The 24,171-nt window shown below is 34.6% G+C and overlaps 1 protein-coding gene across 3 annotated transcripts in view; it reads left to right on the top strand.

Annotated features, from left to right (window-relative positions):
• VGlut (Vesicular glutamate transporter) overlaps positions 1-24,171 on the top strand; it is a 569,182-nt gene that overhangs the window by 10,771 nt on the left and 534,240 nt on the right. For all 3 annotated transcript variants that reach the window (XM_069831082.1, XM_069831084.1, XM_069831083.1), the window contains exon 2: positions 8,745-8,938. In XM_069831082.1, the coding sequence (XP_069687183.1) occupies positions 8,880-8,938 (59 nt within the window). In that variant the 5' untranslated portion in view covers positions 8,745-8,879. The remainder of the gene's footprint in view (positions 1-8,744; positions 8,939-24,171) is intronic.

Consider the following 24,171-nt stretch of genomic DNA (forward strand, 5'->3'; position numbering starts at 1 on the left):
ACAATAAAAACAACAATGTTTCATTGTTTTATTTAACAGTCTTGGTTACGATACATCTCCCATTCATGTTTCCTGTCACTCTTAATATATGTCTTCAAAATGTTCATAATGGTTTAAAATTCGGATTGATAGAATTTTTAAGTATATTAATGCTCATCCTTATTTTACATAACGAGAATATCATATTTCGTGGATCAATGTAAAACAGCCTGTCGAAATTGCACGTTCTAATGTTCTTGACATTTTGAAAATTTTTGTTATATTGTCTGTCTGTGAGTTTGTGTAATTATTGTGTTAAAATAACTCTCACGCTAACAATCCTTTCTCTCTTAGTATTGAAGATTACATTAAACTGGAGAGAACTAATTACTTTCTACCTTCAGATAGAAAGGTTTCAGGTGTTTTCATTGAAAAACGTGAAGTTTGTAAGCACATTACTTTTTACATAATAATACATTGAAGCCATACAAATTCCGTATATGAGAGTAAACTGCAGTATTTAAATTCTGTAAACTTTGATCGAAACTGAAATAAAATTTACAGGATTCAAATGTCTCAATACTAATGAACTACATTTCTTAACGTTTGTGTTTTGAAGTTGACTAGCATTATGTCTGACCCACTTCAAATTTGAAAGACGTCAATCATATTTGAGGACTAATTCTACTAAACAACATCAACATGAAGGCACCATCGTAATGCTTTAACTGAATATACAACAACACTTTAACTTCGAACTTCCGAGCCCATCATTAAAATTTATAAACAGAATATTGTTATCCGTTGAAAGCACAGAAACGTACTAACTTCATATTCGCAAACTTCCGGTATTGATAACTGATGGATTCTAACTAGTATTTTTCATGAATTCCTTAATTTATTCAGGAAAAGTAGATATATTGATTTAGAGAATATCTCAATTTTATTACTCTATGGATTCTTCTTCCTAATGATCATATAATTTATGAGAAAAAATTTAAACCTTATAAGCCACATAACAATAAGAGAATTAAATACAATTATTTTTTCTTCCTTATTGAGGTGCCACATTGTTGTTGTTGAGCCAACTATCCGAGACAGGTCTGAACCTCACAAGTGATACCAAGAAGACACCAATTATGAGGCAACTAGGGATAGAGTGGCCAATCCTTTCCCCCTCTATTGCATACATCGCCGACTATCTACATATTACACTATTCAGACATGAGATGCATACAAACAATAATTGTTCTTCCTCTGAGATGAATTGCCTGATAAAAGAGGTACGTAGGCCTACATATCAGCTAGAACCTCAATCAGTGGATATGGACTACAATTTCTTCGTTGGTTTTTCGTTTAAAATTACACAATAATACCTCCGTAATTCAATAAATTCGCTACGAAATACATATACAGTCTTAGAAAAAGTTTTATCGCACAAATATTTTATAAGTCCCAGAAAGAAGGCAGTGCGCATGATCAGGCATACAAGGAAACAAAACTAATTTCATTACATATATTATTTCATTGTACCGAAGTACATATGATATTTCCATGCAGATATTCTGCGTCATCATACGATGAAAGAGTAATGGAACGGAGAAAAATTCTCTCCGGCGCCGGGATTTGAACCCGGGTTTTCAGCTCTACGTGCTGATGCTTTATCCACTTTACAACCCCGACGTCGGACAGAATTGTCTCTGATTGAGTTCCAACTCTTGGGTTCCCTCTAGTGGCCGCCCTCTGCACTACGTCATAGATGTCTATGAACATAGGACCGAAGTCCACACATGTGCTGAGGTGTACTCGTTATGAGTGACTAGTTGGCCGGGATCCGACGGAATAAGCGCCGTCTTAAATCACTTCGTGATTTACGCATATCATATATTATTTCATTGTACCGAAGTACATATGATATTTCCATGCAGATATTCTGCGTCATCATACGATGAAAGAGTAATGGAACGGAGAAAAATTCTCTCCGGCGCCGGGAGAGAGACAATTCTGTCCGACGTCGGGGTTGTATCCGGTGTGGCTTAGTGGATAAAGCATCAGCACGTAGAGCTGAAAACCCGGGTTCAAATCCCGGCGCCGGAGAGAATTTTTCTCCGTTCCATTACTCTTTCATCGTATGATGACGCAGAATATCTGCATGGAAATATCATATGTGCTTCGGTACAATGAAATAATATATGATATGCGTAAATCACGAAGTGATTTAAGACGGCGCTTATTCCGTCGGATCCCGGCCAACTAGTCACTCATAACGAGTGCACCTCAGCACATGTGTGGACTTCGGTCCTATGTTCATAGACATCTATGACGTAGTGCAGAGGGCGGCCACTAGAGGGAACCCAAGAGTTGGAACTCAATCAGAGACAATTCTGTCCGACGTCGGGTTTGTATCCGGTGTGGCTTAGTGGATAAAGCATCAGCACGTAGAGCTGAAAACCCGGGTTCAAATCCCGGCGCCGGAGAGAATTTTTCTCCGTTCCATTACTCTTTCATCGTATAATTTCATTACCTCAACTAGTCGTTCTCTTGTGAACCAGGTCGGTCGTCCTCTGATCATGCGCACTGTCTTCTTTCTAGGACTTGTGCGACAAAACTTTTTTATAAGACTGTACGTGATAACCGAATCCTGTATTGTTACAGAATAATGTTATTACCTTCTGGAGAGCAAGGAATATTATTTTCCTTCTATGTCTTTGTTGGTATAGATATAGAGTTCATTTTATATTGTAATAGAGGGACTTAAATTGTATTCATTTATTTATTTTTCATTTCATTTTAATGTAGAATAATTATATTAATAAAATGAGCACAAACACCTACCTTGAAATTATTCAAATCTGCTTTACAGGGAGCTTCACCTGAAAGACTAGATTTGCACCTACCTTGATGTTCCTAACATCCTAATCCTTACGCTCATGAAGATAGCCTATTAAAAATGCAGTACTTTCTTATCATGTGATGAACAGAACGCAAAGCACCAACCTAGAGCTAAATTGGAGAAGAAACATCGCTGTTTCGGGGAATAGCAGAAGTAGCATATGTTTAACAACGCTTTCGACAGGCAAAGCGTCGATATTCAACGTGAGTGAATAGGCAACAAATTTTGCCTGATGCACTCTCATGGGCAGAATTCTACCATGTGCTTTTTTTTCTCAGTCAGTGGCCATTTCCTTGAGTTTTTCTTTCTGTTTTCTTTTTTTTATTTTTTCCGGTTTCTTAAACTGCTACGTACACAACAGCCATGCCCGAAGCGGGACTCGAACCCACAACCTTTCAGACCAAGTGCTAGAGACATGCCGTGCCTCTATCGCTTGCTCCACCCAAGCCGACAAACTTCAAAATCGACGACAAGGGACTTCAAGCTTCCCTCTCAGCCACGATAAGGATTTATCGTCGTATCTTGGAAATGACACACACATTCTCACTATACATTTTACGTCTCGCGTAACGATTCAGTTGCTTATCATGTTACCAAATATATTTATAATTTCCTTTTCAAAAGATTTACAGAAATGAAATAATTGACTGTGCATAAAAATAAACTTTCGTATTCTCTATCGCACAGAGCACATATTTATAAACCTCAAATGTAAAATATCTAACTTAATTTATAAATCGTACGAAATAGCCTATGTATGTATGTATGTATGTATGTATGTATGTATGTATGTATATATGTATGTATGTATGTATGTATGCATGTATGTATATATATATATATATATATATACATATAATTTTTGCAAAAATCCATGTGGAAATCATTCGTTTATTGAAACTACATCTAATATTATTATCCTTTTCACGAAAATTATGTTTAAAAGTGACGTAAATGATAAAATATATTGTAATGGGATTTTAAGTATATTTCTTTATTGTCAAATATTAATCAGTACTGAGAAGTGAGACTTCAGTGAAGATCGAAAATTTAATTTCTATATTTATTAATGCATAACAATGAAGAAAAGGACAACCCAGAATTATTCTGCTATTCACCCGCCAAAATAGGCAGATATGTATATGACGCCTCTCCTGGTAGTTTGTGACGATTTTTCTACCAAAAAAGAGAGAGCTTGAATGAAAGTTTAGTACCGAATAATATAAAAACAATTAAAGTTTTATTTGACGAATTATTTTTGCTATTTATGCGAATATGTGAGTTTATTCTACATAATAAAAATATCGTGGAATATCGTCCATTCTGATATGGAATAAATCAGGATTATATATATTATTCATTTTAAAAAATACCAATCAGCAACCCATATTATCCCGGTGATGCGTTTTCGCAACATTTTACTTCTTTGCTATTAAACGTGTGTGAAATATGGTTTTTAGTATTTTTTAAGTTTATGGCACTTATTATCTATTATACTGATATTGGTAGACCTGGTTTATTGAAAACATTTGGTAACTTATTCACAGATGGCGCAATACTTGAGAAGGAAAGAAGTGATTATTACAAATGTTGAAATATCTGCAGTTTGTCATAAAGGAATGTAATTTTTGTTTATTTTTACAATATTATTATACCTTTCCTTGTATATATTACAATCTAAAGACTCTTAGGATACTTCTTGTAAAAGTAGCTGAATATTGCATGAAACGTTACTTCTGTAATGTGGGCCTGAATGTTGGTGTTGCGTTTTCGCAACACCGGGCACATGGAATATCAAAACTGTCTTTCTGAGATTAGTGAAATAATTGTGTATATTTACATATGGAATTCGATTTTTCGCATGAAATAGTTATTCTTTTCATGTTTTATATTCAAGGGGTCTGAGGGTACATGAAATAATGACAATCATGGAAGAGAACGAAAAATTCAGGCAGATTTTATAGATATTTTCATATCTCCACCGGAAGCTAGAAGTGATATCGATGAAGACAGTGCTGACGAGGACTTCGATGGAAACATAAATAATCTAAATTGTTATCAACTGGGAACTGAAGGGATAGTGGTCCTCAGTATATGGAAAAATATATAATAATATAAAATCAGGCACAGAATGAATAGATGCCAGAAGGTGCAGAAATACGTGAAATATCAGAGCCTGTCAGGAGATAAAGGGACTATTGTAAGAAAATGGAAAAAAAGTGATTTACCAAGTTACTGTTAACTGAAAAGAAAAGTAAATGAGGAAATTGAAAATTGTGAGTCGAATCCCAACATGAAAAGAACTTATTGCCAATTGATATTTTTCAATTAGGCTATTTTTCCATGAAAATTTTGTACTTGATACTGTAAACCAAAGTGTTGCTTATGCGGTGCAGAAAGGCAGGGATAAATTTAGTTTTTCCCCAAATGATTTCAAAACATTCCTTGGGATTCTTCTTGTAAGTGGATATACTACAGTCGCAAGCCATGGAATATACTGGAAGAGAGGAGTGACACAAGAAATTAATCAATAGTCAGAGCTATGAGACGCAATAGATTTGATGAAATAACGAGAAACCTTCATCTAAATGGCAACACACAACTTGACAAGAGCGATAGGTTGTCTAAGCTGAGGCCCTTTCTAGATGTACTTATGTGAGAAAGTGAACTTTGTAGCCAAACCTAATTGGCTTTCCTAGCATAAATTGTTTTAGTCCATGTCTTCCAAAATAAAGTATCATAACCTCGTCAATACTGGATTTATTCTCTCACAGTGTTGCCTACTGTATGCATAATTTTCATTTTCCTCATTTAGAGAAATGCACTGAACGTTGTAGATAGATTCACAGAAATAGGCATGGGCCTTACAGGGACAGAAGTGTCCACTAACAAATCTGGCTGAAATGAAGAAAACAGAGAGGTTCGGTTCCTTTTATATGCAGTACGATGAAGGTTCTAAATTACTGATATGTCGCTGGAATGACAATTCTGTTGTGACTGTTGTGTCAAACTGTGACAGTGTACTGCCAGTGAGTAACGTTCAAAGAAATTCCAGCTCTCAGAAAAAGAATGTGGCAATTTCTCAACTAGCAGCCATCACAAATTACAATATAAATATGGGTGGAACTGATCGCATGGATCAAAATGTGAGTACCTATCGAAAAAATATACGTTCCAAAATGTGATGGTGGTCTTTTTTTGTGAGGGTTAGGTGTCAGTGTGCAAAACACATCGCTTCTCTACAGTCAGTCATATGGAAGACATGGATCTGTCATTTCGTAGAAGTATCGCAATGGGCTATCAGAGACAATATGGAACACCGAAGTCAAGACCTAGTCTGTCAGCAGAGAAGCACCAAATGTTCGATTTGATGAAAGGAGCCATATTATAGTCACTCAGCAAAAGAGAACAAGGTGTGCTGTTTGTAAATCTCAGACAACTAAACCATGTCTAAAATGTGACATTGCTTTCCATGATAAATGTTCCAAGAATTTCTAACGATGTAAATAATATAAACTTTTCAAGGTGTTGCTTGCAAAGAATTTAATTTTCAAAAATAATGTCTCTAATGATGTAAAATGTTAATTTTTCATGTTGTTGCTTTCAATGTTAAATATTTCCAAGAATTTCTTTTTTTTTTTCCTTCAGAAATAATGAGATAAAATGAAAACTTTTCATCTTGTTGATTCCAGTGTTAAATATTTCAAGAATTTCAAGAATTTAATTTTCAGAAATAACATCTCAGATCATGTAAAATACATTCTGTGCATGGTAATAGAATAGGTTAGGTCAAAATATGTCGTCTTGTTTAATTAATAACTCACCATATTAAAAACACAATGTGAGTAATAATTGCTATCCTATGTGCCCGGTGATGCGTTTTCGCAACACATCATATCTCAGGAACTAGAAATGCGATAACAAAAATTTCTGAAAATTCTACGTTCATAAATGCTAATGCACTCAGGAATTCAATTTTATTAAATTTGGAAACAAAAAATTATTCTGGGCATATATGGGTTAATATTACTGGAATATTGTTTCTTTATTATGTTTTGTTACTTTTTCTACAGTTTTATCTCTTATAACTTCTGAGAAAAGTGTAGCCAAAATTGAGGAATTTAACATTGTAAGATTTGGAAGTACAGACTCCCCTTAAGTAATTTCAAGAGATTATCCATTACCCTTTTGAAAAAGTCTTATGGGCATTATTTCTGGTTGAAATGACTTATGCATAGACAGACACCTAAATATGTCCAGTAGTTTATGAGAAATCGCTATAGTTAAAAAAACGAATGGACAAAGGATAAGTAGATAATAAAAGAACGTAAGAACTTACTATATATATTTAGTAAAAATCTATAAATTGCTATTATAAGAACACAGTTATTTCTCTTTGTTCCTTGTGTAATGAAAGGAAAAGAAATACAAGGAAAGCAGGGGAGATAAATTTCCTCGTGCATGTCAGGATTCGAACTCGATTCTGCTAATTTTTTGTACAAATTCTGTCGTTTGAGTTACTGATGAGGAGTATTAGTAAAATAATAATAAGAAATTTAAAACATATATACTTGAATAGCACGAATTCTCTTTCTATTTATTTATTTATTCATTTAATTAATCTGACAGGATTAAGGCCATAAGGCTTTCTCTTCCATCCTAACATAAAGCACATATAAATACAAAATAGAAATACAGACGCTGATGAAAATAATACAAATTAAATTAAAGCCCTATAGAGGGTCAATAGGGTCAAAAGAACACTGTAGAGCTCTCATCGAGCTAATACAAGAAAAAAAAAAAAAATAAAGAAAAACAGAGGTAGCAATGATGATGGTGATAACTAATAATAATAATAATAATAATAATAATAATAATAATAATAATAATAAATACATTACGTATTAATTGTCAATTTTACAACAGCATAGTTACAATATTTACTACAGTATATGTCATGGGTTAACCCGAAGTTGCGCAACCTGACAGGTGTTCAACAAACAATTCCATGAACTAGAATGTGATTTTTTAATTTAAATTTGAATTTTGATATTGTCCGACAGTCTCTGACATGGTCAGGGAGAGAGTTCCGGAGGCGTGGAATAGATATGCTGAAAGATAATGAGCAGAAGGATGTTCTGTGCAGAGGAATAGATAGACGGTACATGTTCCGGGTTCGAGGTAGTGAAAGGTCAACAAAACGACATGTTAGGTAAGAGGGTGTGGAGGTGTGGATGATTTTAAATAGTAATAAGAGAGAGTTGAAGAATCTTCTTTCTTTAAGTGGACTCCAAGACAGCAATTCTAATGACGGTGTTACATGATCGAATTTTCTAATGTTACAAACGAACGCAGATATTGTGAACACGCTGTAGTCTGTGGGAAAGATCAGTATTTCGATTCGTGAATAGAGAATCGCAATAATCGAAGTGGGGCATCACTAATGTATGGATCAGGTTCTTTTTAAGGCTGAGAGGTAAAACGTTGATTAAGTGTCTGAGGAACGAATTATGGAAAACGTTTTCTTACATATGTAGGTCACTTGACTTTGAAAATTTTAATTTTAATCTTAAAATACCCCTAATTTTTTACTGTCTTACTATATGTAATTGTGATATTATTTATTTTTGTATTTGATACAGTGGCTAGATCTACTTTGTTTAATGCTTGTTGCTGGCCCATTATTATAGCTTGTGATTTGTCTGGATTTAGCCTGAGTCCAAATTTTTGCGCCCATTGAGCTACAGATGCTAGATCTGCATTAATTCTGATCACAGAGTCATTGACATATCCTACCAGTTTAGTAATTAATTTATTACCTATTATAAAATATTATAAACATTAATTGATTACTATAAATTTCCATGTCCAGGTTTGCAGATGGAGCGCCCTATGCATCCACCAGCGCTGTGGGTGTGAAGAGCAGCATGACTGCCTTTGAGGGACCTCATCACTGAGATATCGGTTGTCACTCAGCAGAAGCCCTTGCCTTCATCAGTCAACGACCATGCCGGGTTTCGGGGCATTGGGCGCCCTCCGGGACAAGGCGACCAGCGTCTTCTCAGGGTGAGTCACAACTTTTTTTATTTTACAAATTAAGACATTTCTATCTTTTCAATCGTCGTTGAATATTATTATCTTTCAGTATCTAAGATCAAACAATCTTGTTCGCCAGCACGCTAGCCTACCTTGAATTAATGACTAACAGGAGACGATAAATGTTTTCGATATACGCTACCTCTGAAATAAGAAAAGTATTTTTATTATTATACAACACTTATACTATACAATTTGTTGTTTTATCACACGCCGATCCAGCTGTTTGGAATCCTTTCTTGTAATTAGAACCTACGACTAATTGATGGTTGTAATATCTGACCACATTCTCATAAAAACGTCATGTCAAAATCGAAATCCTCCTTGAAGAGTTGTCCTTTAAATGAAAATAGGTAATGTTATTAATGGGAAAATTGTACACATCTCAGTCCGTAGGCTAGGGCCTACAATTTAACAACTTTCACTCATTGGGAAGCACAGAAACGATTTTGCGTAAATAAGAGCACATAGAAAGATTATTGAAATAACTGTAGTATTCTCATCAGTGAGTTCTTTCAGATGTGAGCTGAAGTGTAGCCTTACACATTCTTCCGCGAATGTTCTCTAAATAGATTTAATAAAAAGCTGCATGATTAATATTGGTACTGGTGAGATTAGCCTAATACTATGTCAACTAAGGGTCTAAATTATGCTACAGTAGATTCCCCAAAAGTATGCTACATTTCGAATTACAGTAGTAGTTTTATTACTAGTGCTTTCTAACTATTATGTATATCTGAAGATTTTGAAGGTCCATTCTAACTCCGCCCACATTTCAGTTTCGCTTAAACATTTAACGGATTGTAAAGTTGCCACAATGAATCAGTGCGTAATAGGTGTAACAATGTCATCTACTGGTTTTAATAGGAGTATACTGGTCCGCAGCGGGCACAGTTAGAATATAGGCATACCTCTCGTAACTTTCATACAGCCATAATACTGTATACAAAATAATAACGACACACATTTGAAAAGATGTAGACTCCCTGATGAAGCGCTTTTTATACACTTGCGATTTCTTGTTCGAATCACCACGTATCTTTCCTCCACTCTTGACATTAAACATTCCGATTTCTTCACAGTGACTGTAAGCCGTGGCTGAGTGGTCAGGTCTTCAGTCTTTCATGTAAGCGGACGGGTTCGAGTCCCGGTCAGACCAGGGATTGAAAAATCCATAGTGGCACTTGTAGCGGACAAGGTCGCAGTTTGTTTTTTTTTCTCGGGGTTCACCTTTTCTCCATATTAGGCATCTACAGCATTCCGTCAACATTTCTCCATTTTGTCATCATTCCATAGTAATTCCCGAACGCCGAACGCCGGCTGGCGAAACACGGAAGGAGCTGGCCTCGGGACGAGGGACGAGGGAAGTTGCCAGCTCGAAACCTGGATACTCAACGAATCTTGGTGTAGTCAGCCGGTGTGGGTGATTTGGGAGTGCGTCTAACTTTAAAGTTAGCGCAATAGATCGTAAAAGGTCGCAGTGCTGGGTCGTAGTGCCTCTCCTGCCGAAAATTCCATTCCATTCGACGGTAAGCCGTTAACAATAAGCATAACACGTCGATGTAGCCCTTGATTTCTATTGCATTAGTAGCTAGTGTTAAGGCAGGCCTATGCAAAGAAGTAAGTATGTGTCCATTACACATCATTACAGCTAAGAAGCAGAAATATTAATATCAACCTCATCATTTCTTAAGAAGGTAAAATAATTGATCCAAGGAAAAATCGCAATAATTATGCTAGATTTCGGCATTTTGCTAACACCAATATCCTAAATGCTAAACATACATAGCCTAAATTCGACGATTCATAGCAATACTATTGTAAGTTAGCTACCAGCTTTGGTAAAAATCAAATATGGTCCTATCGTCGTCCAACCTCATGCCAGTGCAATACAATCGTATGTGCTCGCGTTGTTGATTTTGCGTGCAAACATTATTGGCCATATTATGACATTAATATATCAAACAGTGCAACTTTTAATTTGCCATGATGTGAGATTTAAAAATGCTAGTTACGACAGTATTTCTCTGAACCGTCGAATCAATTATGTTAAATGTATTACCATGATACTACATCTGTCAACACTACAATGAATGTAAAAACAGTCAGGCAAAGAGTTTTATGTTTAAACCAAAACAGAAGAGAACTGGAATGTCAGAATATCCTAATCATAAGACTAATGACGAACTTCTTATTTCTCATGCCGACAATATGGAATTATGAAAGGAATGGTTAGAATAGTATATATTTTGTTTCGACAACAGTACAACAATTACAACAGTACTATTTCTAATGAATGAATCGTAACTCCTAACAAGGAAAAAACAATAATCTTTACTAAATGGATTAAGTAAAAATATGAAATGATTAAATAGAAAAGATTAATGACTCAAAAGGCGGAAGATTTTTTCCGCTCTTAATTTGCGCGCCCTTACTCCCGGACTTACTTTACTTCGGCCTAAATCTGGCTCTGGCTCCTGCAGTGTTTTACTCTGTCCAGTTTTATTGTTGATTGCAATGGACGCTAATCAACATCCCAAGGTCACGTTGTTACAATGCTGATATATGAGTTGTTATAAAGGATTAGCAAGGGAAACAGATACATGAGTATTATAGCAGATAGAAGATGCTGCTATCTGTCGTTAAATTTCCAAATCTATGCCATTTACGCAGCACTGAACTATTAGGCACCATGAAGCAGTGGAGCGGTGTATGGTAAAGGTGCCTAATTCCGTGATACCCCTAATCCCGTGATAAAATTTCAACTGACTGCCATGGAGTTGTGGTCTCTGATTTCTAAGTCTTTGAAATACCTAACGGATACCAGGAGATGTCTTCTTTTCAATTCTATTAACTGCCCGCCTTTTGAATAGAAGCAGTCGACTGCAGAAGGTTTTGTTCAGTGAAAGGTGGTTGACCAGTAAGTCATTATTTCTCTTGTGACTGCTTCTGAAGAAACATTTTATATTTGAGGTAAGAATTAATATAGCATTATAAAAACATTTAAACATTGAGAGACAATAATAATGCTACAGGAGCTTTCCCATTTTCGGATTAATTTTCATATTTCTCCTTCCTGGCTCACTCGACCATTGATGCCAACTCTTAATTGTGAAAATTAATGTCTATGAAAGAAAATAGTTCGTGGAAATAATAATAGAAATAAGTTATAGAAAACATCAATTATAATTATAATAAAATAATAGGGCATATATTTAACTTGATTACTGCTGTTGTTAGGAATATAAATAATGAGAAATAATTATGTAATAATTCAATATAATATAATTTAATTTTGTATTGAATGTAACTTTCAGTTTACTTTGTTTATAATATATTAATATGTAATATGTATTCCTGTAGTTACACAAATATTTTCTATGAAATTTGTCACTTAGGCCCTTCTTCTATGTTGTAATTTCTTGCTTAATCCATATTAAAACAATATACCATGAGTTTAATGTGTTTTTCCAAATACGCGTTTGTTTTTTGAGCAGTTAATGAGAATTATTTTAGTATCACGGAATTAGGATATCACTTACGGAATTAGGAAACCACTATCACGGAATTTGGATCCCTATCACGGATTTAGGAACCACTGTAATAACAATGAAGAACCATATATTATATAGCAAACTTGTGAAACTGATGACACTGAATGTTGTAAAAACTGTAGCTAAAGGTCCAAATAACGTCATTTAGTTGTTATTTGAAAATTTTATTACAATGTTGGCATAAATATAGACTTTATTAAATATGTCACGGAATTAGGCAACTTTACCCTACAGCGTGCATTAACAATCAAGGCGTTAACAACGAAGACAGGAGGCTGCATAAAGAGAATTTCATATGCATTTCAATCTCGGACGCCATAATCGTGTGTCTAGTGTTCACGCTATCAAAGTATAGTTTACACATTTTTAAGGCATAGGATTGGCCATGACAAGAAGGCCACAGGGTGGAAAAACTATAACTGAATTGATTGCAAATGCACGCTGTGCACCGTTCCATTGCTCCATGGTAACTAAGCGGCTAGTGCTGCGTAAATGGCATAGCTTGGGCAATATAACGACATTCTATCTGCTAGCATATTCGTGTATCGCGTACTTTAACATAGCCGTTTTCTTGGCGAACCCTGCGTTTTCCGGATATGATTTTCTGTATACAGTAAATTCCGCGTAACAAATCCTGCGGTTAGTAAGACCAGTTGCATATTAGGACCAAGCTTACAGGGACAAATATGGTACATGTCAATATATAATGTATCTAATTGCGGTTAAGAAGATTAATAGGACCAGCCGCATTATTATACCAAAACGCATGGTCCCAACGTGGTCCTATTAAGCGGAATCTACTGTATTTTGGAAAAAATAACTTAAGACATCCGCAGTGTACCCTAATTAAGTAGCATAGTTTATTAGTACGCTTATGAGGCCTATGTAATAATTGTCCAATGTGGGGGTAAATACTAATTCCAAGAGAAATTACTGTGGACTTCCGTATCTAAAACATGAACTGTTAGAAGTGCAATGCCGCTTTTAAATTCATTTAGGCCTAGTTCATCTAGTGATTAAAAATTTGGCTATGAAACATTTACACAGTAACAAAGATTACCACTGCCACAACTAAAGCTATGCACTATTATTAACTGTGGTACGTATACACACACACTAACTCTATTAACTGCAACACAACCACATTTCCCACGTACGTTTTATGCACTTTTCCTGAAACGGTTTGCTCTAGAGCATGGTTTTAGGAACTTTAATAGCAGATGACCGCAAATTTTGTCATGAAACAGCCATCTTTTATAATACATAGGATTCCAAAATAACATAATTTAAAATAGTTTTGTAAGTGTATGAATTATCCCTTATAAATGTCTGACATACAGCGTAGTACGTATCTTAGTTGCGCAATCTACGGCCGCGATCACGTAAATTCGGACTACAGTTTTCAAAAGGATTAGACAAAGACATGGTCTGACAATTTTCACAATCGATGTTATCTCTTGTTGTCCAAAAATACCTAAATATAACAAGTAAATGCAGGATATCAATTTCACGCCTATTTATTCTTATTTTAAGAACATGTTCTAATACTTCCTGCAGATGTGTGTCATTGCTTCCATAAGTTACATTAGTGTTTACTTATTTCTATTAAAAGGAAATGTGTCAGTCTCTACTGTATGTATCGAGCGCTCTTAAAGACAACATTATTTGCGTTTAGAGCGGAAATTAACTAGCCATACCCGTGCGCTTCGCTCCACTTGTTAGAAAAAAATATTGATTGAAATCTATACAGTTTTTTAATGCCTGTACTTGGTAAATAACAGCTTTTTGAATGTTGTAAGTCGTTTCCTATTGAATCATTTTGAAAATTGTATTTAAAACTATGAATTTAACTCTTATTATCATGCAATACTTTCTGGAGTTGTTCAGTCAATTCTACTTTAAGATTGATACTATATTAGATCTAATAGACTATTGGTCAACGTCTGAAATAAAATACTTGTAAGAACTGAAGGCTCTTACTCTCAGCTGAAAGATTTTCAATTAAATGATCAGCCTATGCTTGAACTTTAAATGATGGCGTAGAATTGATTTTATGTATTTCTTTTGCATCAAACGATACCAATTGAAATAAGGTGTTGTACTGTCTTATATTATTTTGAAAGTGTATTGATAACGGATGTACTCCGATAAGTAAGTTCTTAATTGGTTGTGGGAGCTCTTGACTCTCAGGATTAACAACTTTTACAACAGCGCAACATAATCCGTTTAGCTCATTACTCCATTTTTTGCATTGCATTTATTGCATAGTTTATTCATTTTATCTATTTCAACACAATTCAAATGATCTTAGTTAATATTTGGCTTATAAAATAATGGAATTCTTAGCTAACGTTCTATCACTGCAAACTAAATCAATACACTCTCGTTGTTCTTTAATTTTCCGAGATTAAAATGAATGTGGTACATAAATATTATTTTAAGAAACACAAGAAACCAATATGGGTAAATTATGAGTGCAGGAATACTATTTCGTGACATTTTGTAAAATAATTCAGCTCCAAAGAGCTCAATGGTAAAATACTAATTTTTACTCCATATGTGCTGTATTTTTGGTCCCGGGAAAATACTCATCTATACGACAAAACTCTTAAAAATGCTGTTATATTTTGTGGACAAAAAGAAACTGAAGTGAATAAAATTAGAGTATCTCATATGGACCAGATAGAATTTAAATATCAAATAATATAAAATTGTGACATAATATCAAGTTTTTTTGGCATAAGAATCTATTTTAATCTTACCTGTCCTCAATTCACTCATAAGTTACCGTAATAGTATATAGCATTATGTCCATCTAGAGAAATTATATTTTCAAATGGTGAAATAATAATTATACAAATCGGTTAAGTAGCTTCTATTACTTCGTACAAACACACAAACATTCTCTATATGTTAATATTGATAAACATTTATATATTCCCATCATACAATTATATCCTCATAAAATAGCGTTAAATGAATAGCTTCCGGTTGTTGTTGTGCAAGGCCTCTTATAGACGAAGACATTTGTTCTCATTTCATTATAGACTATTAGTCTGAGGCGGGGCAGATAAAACGCATTCCTATTTTAAAACTCCTGTAGCTCGTTAAATATCAGTCCTATCAAAATTTTGCATGTAATAAAACTTATAGAAGTCGTTTTTATAGAAAACTTTTGTCATATAATATGTTTCACAAAAATCAGTAATAAGCAAGAAGGCCTATTTCAATTTATTTAATTCAGGCCCCCTTATAACCCTCCTTTTAATTCAAGTATTTTGAGTGTCATATACCCTAAATTCTAAGTTAGAACAAACTTAGTTCATATTCCAATTTTCATATAAATCGGTTCAGCAATTATCGCGTGAAAAGGTAACAAATATCCAGACAGACAGACAGACGCACAAACAAATATTTCAAAATTGCGATTTTTGGTCTCAGGAGGTTAATTATACATGTTGACACCAATTATTTTTGAAAAAGCGAAAATTACCAGAAAAAGTTTGGTTACAGATTTATTATTAGTATAGATTTCGCAGAATCTTGTGGATTACGAGTACTTAACTGCGGATTGTTATTGAAGCAGTGTTACCACCTCGTACGATAATATTATAATTTTGTACGTCAGTTTTGACTCTTTTACAATGTACGATAATGCCTGTAGGATACTGCCTTATAGATAATTGGTCACGTGAACGAATTTTTTTTTCTAAAATTAACAAAAGTTCGCAGCCGTCTAATCATTGAAACCGTGAATGCACTGTTATTATCCTCACAATGTGCGTCTGTTAGCGGTGCCTGCGATAAATTTTAGTTAACAAGCCAGATGATCAATCCGATGCATAATTGACTTTATCCTGAAAAAAAAAATCGTCAACTCAAGAGACAAGCACCGAGACAGAGGAAAATGTAGTTATCTTTGAAGAGAAGTTTTAATATGTTATGTAATATTTAATAAGTACAAATAATTTGTGTTAAAGTGTTGCATCCTAAGACTAAGGACATTTTATATGTTTTAGCGTTTTGTGTTGTGTGCGACATCTAGTTATAAACAGATATTTAGAAGTACAATGTTTGTGGTGATTCAACATTGCAGTAGAGTTGTAAGAGAGTACCGGCATGGAATACTTTCTTTTGCTTGGCGAATTAGTTTAATGTTACTCTTGGTCTTCTCTTTCTTTCTCTCCCTATTTCTATAAAAATTAGTATTATTATTATTATTATTATTATTATTATTATTATTATTATTATTAATTCTAAATATAAAAAATCATATTTCAGTAAACATTTCACTAAATATGAAATAAGATAACTGTTTTAAATTGTTAGGAAATTAAACAAAAACGTAATTTTTGTAAAGTAAACTTTTTTTTGTTCCTTATTCAAATTTATTCCCAATACTTTTCGTTTGCTGGTAAAATTCATATCCTGGGAATAATAAGTTAATTAAGTAGTAAAATATCGCTGCATCGAAAAGTATTGAGAATAAATTTGAATAAGGAACAAAAAAAAGTTTCCTTCCCAGGCAGAATTCGAACCACGAAACTTTTAGTTACCAGTCTATCGTGCTCTGGAGTGAACAAGGCTCTGAAATCAGCTACAAGGGTCGGTCCGGTTTTTTTGCCACTACTGTATATTACAAGATTTTAAATTTCTAAACAGAGAAAACTTAGTACTGTATGATAATTCTATCCAAAAAACGATAATTTTCAAGTGTCTGCATGATAATTTCTTGTAAACGGGGTGGCAACATTGTATTGAACTTTAAATAATATTTAGGTTATGTAAGATCAGGTAACGGTGGCTAGGGACGGGTTAGGGACGACCCTTTGCACGTCGGCCACGCTGAGGCCTATTGTGTAACCCGAATCTATAGGACGAATGAGAATGTAGCGTACCAGCCCACCGGCATGTGACCCCTCACCCGCTCACCCAATGGGGGCCCCTTACCTACCCCCGTCCTAAGTTCATACCGCCAAGGTGATCAAGCAGTACAGGATCCATTCCAAAGGCCCTTCCAATGTGCCGAAGCGCCCTTGGAAATGCTCATAAGGAATGAATCCTGGCAGAGATATTGTGGAAGGCTGGGAATTTTTCCATCTTTTCAAAGGATAAACTTACAATTTTTATATTTCCATTTGGTACTATATTCTGGTCACGAGACTTAAACATGTACTTTGTCTATTCGGAGTTTACTTCCAAACCTATCTCTTTACTTTCTTCAAGTAAAATTCGTGTGTTTTCTCTAATTGTTTGTGACATAATCACGTCATCCGCATAAACTAACAGCTGTGATAAATTCATACATTTAGGAATAAAATTAAAACAGAACTCCTGCATTTATAGGAAAAACTTCTCCACTAATAGGCAGGACGAAAGATTAAGCTACTACCAAAAATTATTTTAATCACAGAAAGGCTTATAGAAAGTGTATAATTATTTTTTAAATTCATATTTTCAACGTTATTCTGCTGTCTCTCTAGTTTGTATGTACATGTATAGAAAGAAAAATGTGAGGAAAGGGAATACAAAAGAAATGTGTATGGCACTTTGAGACTGAGTGTATAGAATAGCCCAAGTGGCTACTGGTGAAGGAGTGTGTGTGTAAATCAATGTCTGGTCAGACGTTACGGTGGGGGATCTCCTGTTCTTCACCAGTAATTTGCCAACCAACAAATGCATCGTAAATAAAGACGCTAGACATTGTGCAGGGTGCGCCTTGTTACGTAAATAACTTCCCCGACTGTTGAACAGCGACGGATAACGGATTTCTAGAATTTAATCGTAAAGTCCAACTGTTATAAATATCACATTAGCAGAAAAACAGAGGAAGGGAACTTAGTGCTTCATCATAATTGAGGGGATCAGAAGCAAAGGATATAAGTGCACTTAAATTATTTCTGAGAAAATTTGGTTGAAAGTACTTAAGATTTCGTGAATTCCGTGAAATATTTTTATTTTAATTTTAGTGTGCGATGTGGCAAAGAGCCACTAAATTTTTAAATGTTTTAGCTTGGCCTGGATGCACGTAACTCATGTTCTTAGAAATGTCACTTGTACCATTTTGCTTCTGACCCCCTCAATTATCTACATTTAAAAGAGTTGCTTTCTCTTCTTACTCTTCTGGAAGTAGTAAAACACTATCAGATAATAGTCAGCAGGACTTCTTAGTCATGTCTTCAGTACGACCATACTGTACATGGCTTAATACAATAAAGAACAACAAAATAAAAACAATTTGAGTGTGATGGAATGAATTTCCATCCATGTACAGGGATTCGAAGCCATTTCTACTGCTACCAAAACTACGACTTGAGTTTCCGGGTAGGATAATAGCACGTTAATGGATTGCGATTCTAATAATAATATTTAACTGTGCTATTAGAACGTTAGTATATAGCATGCATATCTAACATTTAGCTGTCATATCTACAGGTAACATTTGTGCACATTCGTGTTTTATCCAAGTTTCCTGTAGACTTTTTAATATTCAAGAATAAATTTTCGGGAGAGAGAGTACAGTATTATGAAATAAGCATTAAAATCTTACAAGACAAAATTACTATCAGCATACAAGGAAACAAAGAACACGTTATATTCTTATTAAAGTTCGAATAAAAGACATACCCCGAAAAGGGGAATTTTGAAGAAATAGAAGAAGAAAAACTATTAATTATAACCGTATACTAGAAGCAAAAATTTCTATTAATTACGTACGGAGTAAACATTAAAGCCGTTGAATATTTTTTCGAGATCTTAGAGAACCGAAGAACTCTCTTGAAGCTAATACAGAAATATAGAATCTCTATTTGAGCTGTATTGGTAAGTATCCCGGTTTAAATGAGCTCACCCTTCGTATTTTTAATTTGAAGTTTACTTCGCTTTAGCATAATTTTTCTTTGAACAATGAAATATACATAACGACATTAAAAAATAATCTACGTTAAATAGAAAAAGACGTAAAGGAAATTAAATTTTTAGTTCTGGATGTTAACCACAACGTCGATTGATCTAGATTTTTCTATAAAAACTAAGAACTCACATAGGCCTACGAATGTAATGCGTAACATTTTAGTTTAAAGTTTCAATAAAGATTCTTGTAACATTCCGCACCACGTCCAGAAAGTGAAGAGCTATTATCTAGTAAAACCTGTAGTTTGTATGGAATTAAATGCTGTTTAGAAGAAAACTACTTTCACGTCACTCTTTGAATTGTGTTCCACAACAGATCAATGAGTTAAAGATTTTGCGATTCTTTGACTTGTGTCTAATTGCTCCTCTATATCGGAGTCTTTCAACATTTTCAACATACGACACACACGTTGTAATTTAAATCCTGCGGCACATTCATATTATCTGAACCAGTGGTTGCTAGGGAGAGGGAATTTTTTTCCATAAAAAACGATGTCCATAGTAACACTTGTGGCGGAGAAGATCGCAGTTGGAGTTTTTCTCGGAGTTCTCCCGTTTCCCCATATTAAGCATCCACATTATTCCGTCGATATTTCTCCATTCCATCATCATTTTATTGCATTCCCCAAACGCCGACTGACGATGCACGGAAGATACTGGGATCGGTACATGTAAATTAAGAAGTATTTAGTTTCTCTGTATAATGTGTAAGATTTGAACCTCCCCCCATACTATGAGAACTAGGTTGTGACAAAATATTATTTATTTATTTATTTATTTATTATACGGTGTCGAAAAAGCTGGTGAAATCTGGCATTTTTTTGTTCACAGATTCGTAAAAATACATTTTTGACTTGGCAACACTGACTTGTAGATACATCAGATTCCAGTCATGGATAAATATATATAATAGGATGCGAAACTTACTGAGTTTCCCGTAACACATACTAGAGGCGCTGTTGTAGAAATTGATCTTGCTGCCATCTGTTTGTGGGAGAGCGTTATTACATCTAGCGGCGCACCAAGTAGCGAAAAGAGTAATTATTGCATGCATTTAGCAGCGCACCTGGTGACGAAAATGTTAAACTGTGCAGAAAGTATTCCCTCCTACCCTCATCGATATTCAAAACTAACCCAATTTAAAATAAAACATTTACAGTTTTATTCCTCACAACATATTCCACTGAAAATTCTTACCGGAGCCAACAGGAGGATAAAAGAGACGATGTGTTTTACACTACCCGATTAAAATATAACCAGACAGAGACAAAAAATAAAGCAAAATGTTAGATAACTGGGATTGTATTCTTTGGGTATTTATTGTACAGCACAATGGAAAAGTCTGCAAGAACTACTTAGATAGTTCAATTTATTATATTACTATTACTTTACAATACATTCAACAACGCTATTTTTACAACGTCCATAAACATCAATGTTTCACATACACTGCTTATAGACACACGTATCACTTTATGTTCACTTATTAGCAAGTTTCAGTCCGCCATCTCGGCTCTTCGACTCTCCCGTACAGCAATATCTTGAACGGATAAATAGAGAACTTTCGGTAATGTACCCAACACGCAGTTGTAATGTTCACCACCTTCGACGTTGGGCGCCGATCACCTTATTTCAGATCCCCAAATCCAGATGGTGCTGACCGCAGTTTCGCATCCTATTATATATTTATCCATGTTCCAGTCATTAAACAACTTTTCTCGTGGCCTCGCGTGTATTGTATCTTACCTGATAATAAGACAATGAACATTTACAAAGAGATTATCGAAATTACTCGACTTGAGTGTAACTAATGACCACAGGCTGACATTTTCTTTAAAGACCATTGTAGCAGATTTGGAAAAGTTCATCCATTCTGCAATAATGCTCGTATGACCAGATATGAAATTCATAGGCTGCCGATTTCATATTTCATAAGTCTGGTGTGACAAACGTTTAAAAAAACTTGAATTACCTGTAAAGTATAAGAAAGACATGTTTTTTTTTTTTCCGATAAGTCAAGTATATTATATTAACGGATAACGGTAGTCAGTCATGAACTTATATTTTACTAATGAATAAGATCTTACAGTCTCATTTAGTATAATTCAATAAATGTTTTCAAGCCTGAAAGGTCATCTTCAGGTTGAGTAAAATGTATATCGAACACAATTAAATATATGGAAAACAACATCATGTTAATTTACATAGATACTATCCTAATTCTGCACAAACATCTTCTCATGAAAGTCATTATGAGGTGAAAATTATTAAAATCTATAAAAACATACAAAAAAAGTATCATATCATTGAGTAAGAGTGCGATCGAAAAGACCCTCCGCTGCCCTATTAGTTCTAGTAACCCTAGAATACAACCCTGTAGAATGTTGACACTCTTCTATTCATTCCGGTTTGACAATCTGACACCCTCAGTCCATCATATGCTTAGCGGCCAACGCTGCCACTTGAATTCTCTGCCTAGTGGATTCTCGGCTACACAAGCACTGCGGAGAGACTTCTCGATCGCACTGTATATTATAAGAAGATTATGGCGTATGTCATAATGTGTTGTATAATTATGCTATGTTTTCAAATATTAGGCAATATGATTAAAAAGTTCCATCAATGAATTATAACTTAAAATCCATGTAAATAAAATCTGTTAAAAGCAGTAGGCCTGTGTCTCGGTCCATCAGACCTATTGTGCCGAATGAAGTTAATACATTGAAATATACTGACAGATGTGACATAAATTTGTGGAGGTTGGATTCTTATTTACAAGGATCTGAAGAATTACCCGATCGTTCAATGCAATCGCTTTTACTCCTTCAGGGAAGAATTAAGACTGTATTTTTTAAATGTTGTTTTACTAACAACAACAAGCGATAAACATGGGCTTAGAATTTGATGTAGTGTGGCCTGTAGTCTGCTCAGTGACAAAGGCAAACAAATTCTACACAAAAATACAGAATATCTTATTTTCTTTTCGATGTAGAACGGAGTAAGCGCATTCTTTTTTTATACGTTGTCTTATTTTTGCAGAGGTCTGGTTGCTTTTCTTTTGTCGCATTGTGAAAGCAGTGTACCATCACACACTTTACCCTGATGAAATGAGGTGTCAGTTAACCAAGTGTAAGTAACCTATGATTATGAATGTGCACAGACGTTACATTTCAACTAAGATTACTTTTTAACCGTGGTTTTGTAACGTATGGTTACTACCATTTTAACCGAGGCTGATGCACACCGCCATCAGCCCACTGGGCCTATAAGAATTTATTCCTAGAAATTATATTATAATGCAGGAACTTATTCTAATATTAAGAGACATAAAACTAATTATAAAATTAACAAATTGTAAGAAATTATAATTATATGTTATGTTAAATGACACTATATTAAAAGCAGGACGTACTGTTTTATGTGAATATGCACATCCCAGCTTGGTATTTGATATCATAAATCGATTGACAGTCTCATTTATTTCGTAGAGAAAGGCAGGACTGAAGGGAGATGTAGGATGCTGATCTTGCTATTGGGCGAATGTGCGGAGGGGTTTGGCGTAATCCGTTATGTTATTATGGTACAAGAGACATAAATCGGAGTTGGAAATGGGGACTACCATGAAACGTCCGTAATGTTCTTTTCCCGTTGACTGCACCGTTCCGATAACAGAGTATAATCCGCTACGTTCTGTATTTCGCTCGGTTTAGTTCTGAAAATCCACTTTCCTCTGCTGCGATCACATAGGTTCTCCAGAACTGTAGGCCACTCCTTTCCTTTCAGCTTTATTAGAAAATCTTCCTTCTAAATGTATTTTTTGTCTTAAGAAATGCGTAATCGTGACATTCAAAGAACTCAGTGTCATAAATCCGTAACAGTAAGGATTATTTGTAAAAGAGAGAAAGTTTTTAAGTACTTTGCACATCAGTTTCATCTATAAAATCGTAAGCAATCGGTAAGCACTCATTGGTAGTTCAGTGCTAAGACCCGGTTGCAGAAACACCGATCAAATATGACTGATAATCAATGGGGATTTGATTGGCAATCAGTTCTATTTCTGTTGCAGAAACAACAATCAGTACTTGATCAGAAATCAGTCTTCCATCAGATTTGATCAACAGATTTTTGCTGGTTAAGTGACTGATCATTGATCAAGTATTTATGTTGTTCTGTTTATAGTGCAGTTACTGTAACTTATATAGTAAATAGTTATACCGTAATAATAATATTGTTTTCTACATATACTTAATGCATTCTCTTGATGAAAATTTTTCGAACAATATGAAGAAATATTATTAAGAAGAAGGCATTTCCGTGATAGACATGAATTGTTTTTTTTTATGTATCATGACAGAGAATTTGAGCGAAGGTTTAGGTTAAGTAAGGATTCGTGTGTTTTGTTACTTTCAAAAATTGAAACAAATATATCCAGACGCAATCTTTAATTGCTGAGGTGTTCTTGCAACCTCATACGTAGCTTCCTTAAATTCTGAAGCAATTTTCTTTCAGGTCTCCTCTTTCTGATTCACCCAAACACTATCCGTCTTCTTATTTTCAATTATATGCATAAAGCTCTCTATGATACTTAATAAGAGGGCTCTATCGTTATCAGAAAAATTTGGCCCCTCACGTTTCTGGTTTACTTCATTACTTTCACTATATTGTAGTCTATACAAATAGAATCCGCTTGTTTCCTTTCTACAAAAAGCAATAAAACAGCAAAGCATTCACTTGTTT

Source organism: Periplaneta americana, chromosome 7 (assembly GCF_040183065.1).
Source record: "Periplaneta americana isolate PAMFEO1 chromosome 7, P.americana_PAMFEO1_priV1, whole genome shotgun sequence".
Classification (NCBI taxonomy): domain Eukaryota; kingdom Metazoa; phylum Arthropoda; class Insecta; order Blattodea; family Blattidae; genus Periplaneta; species Periplaneta americana.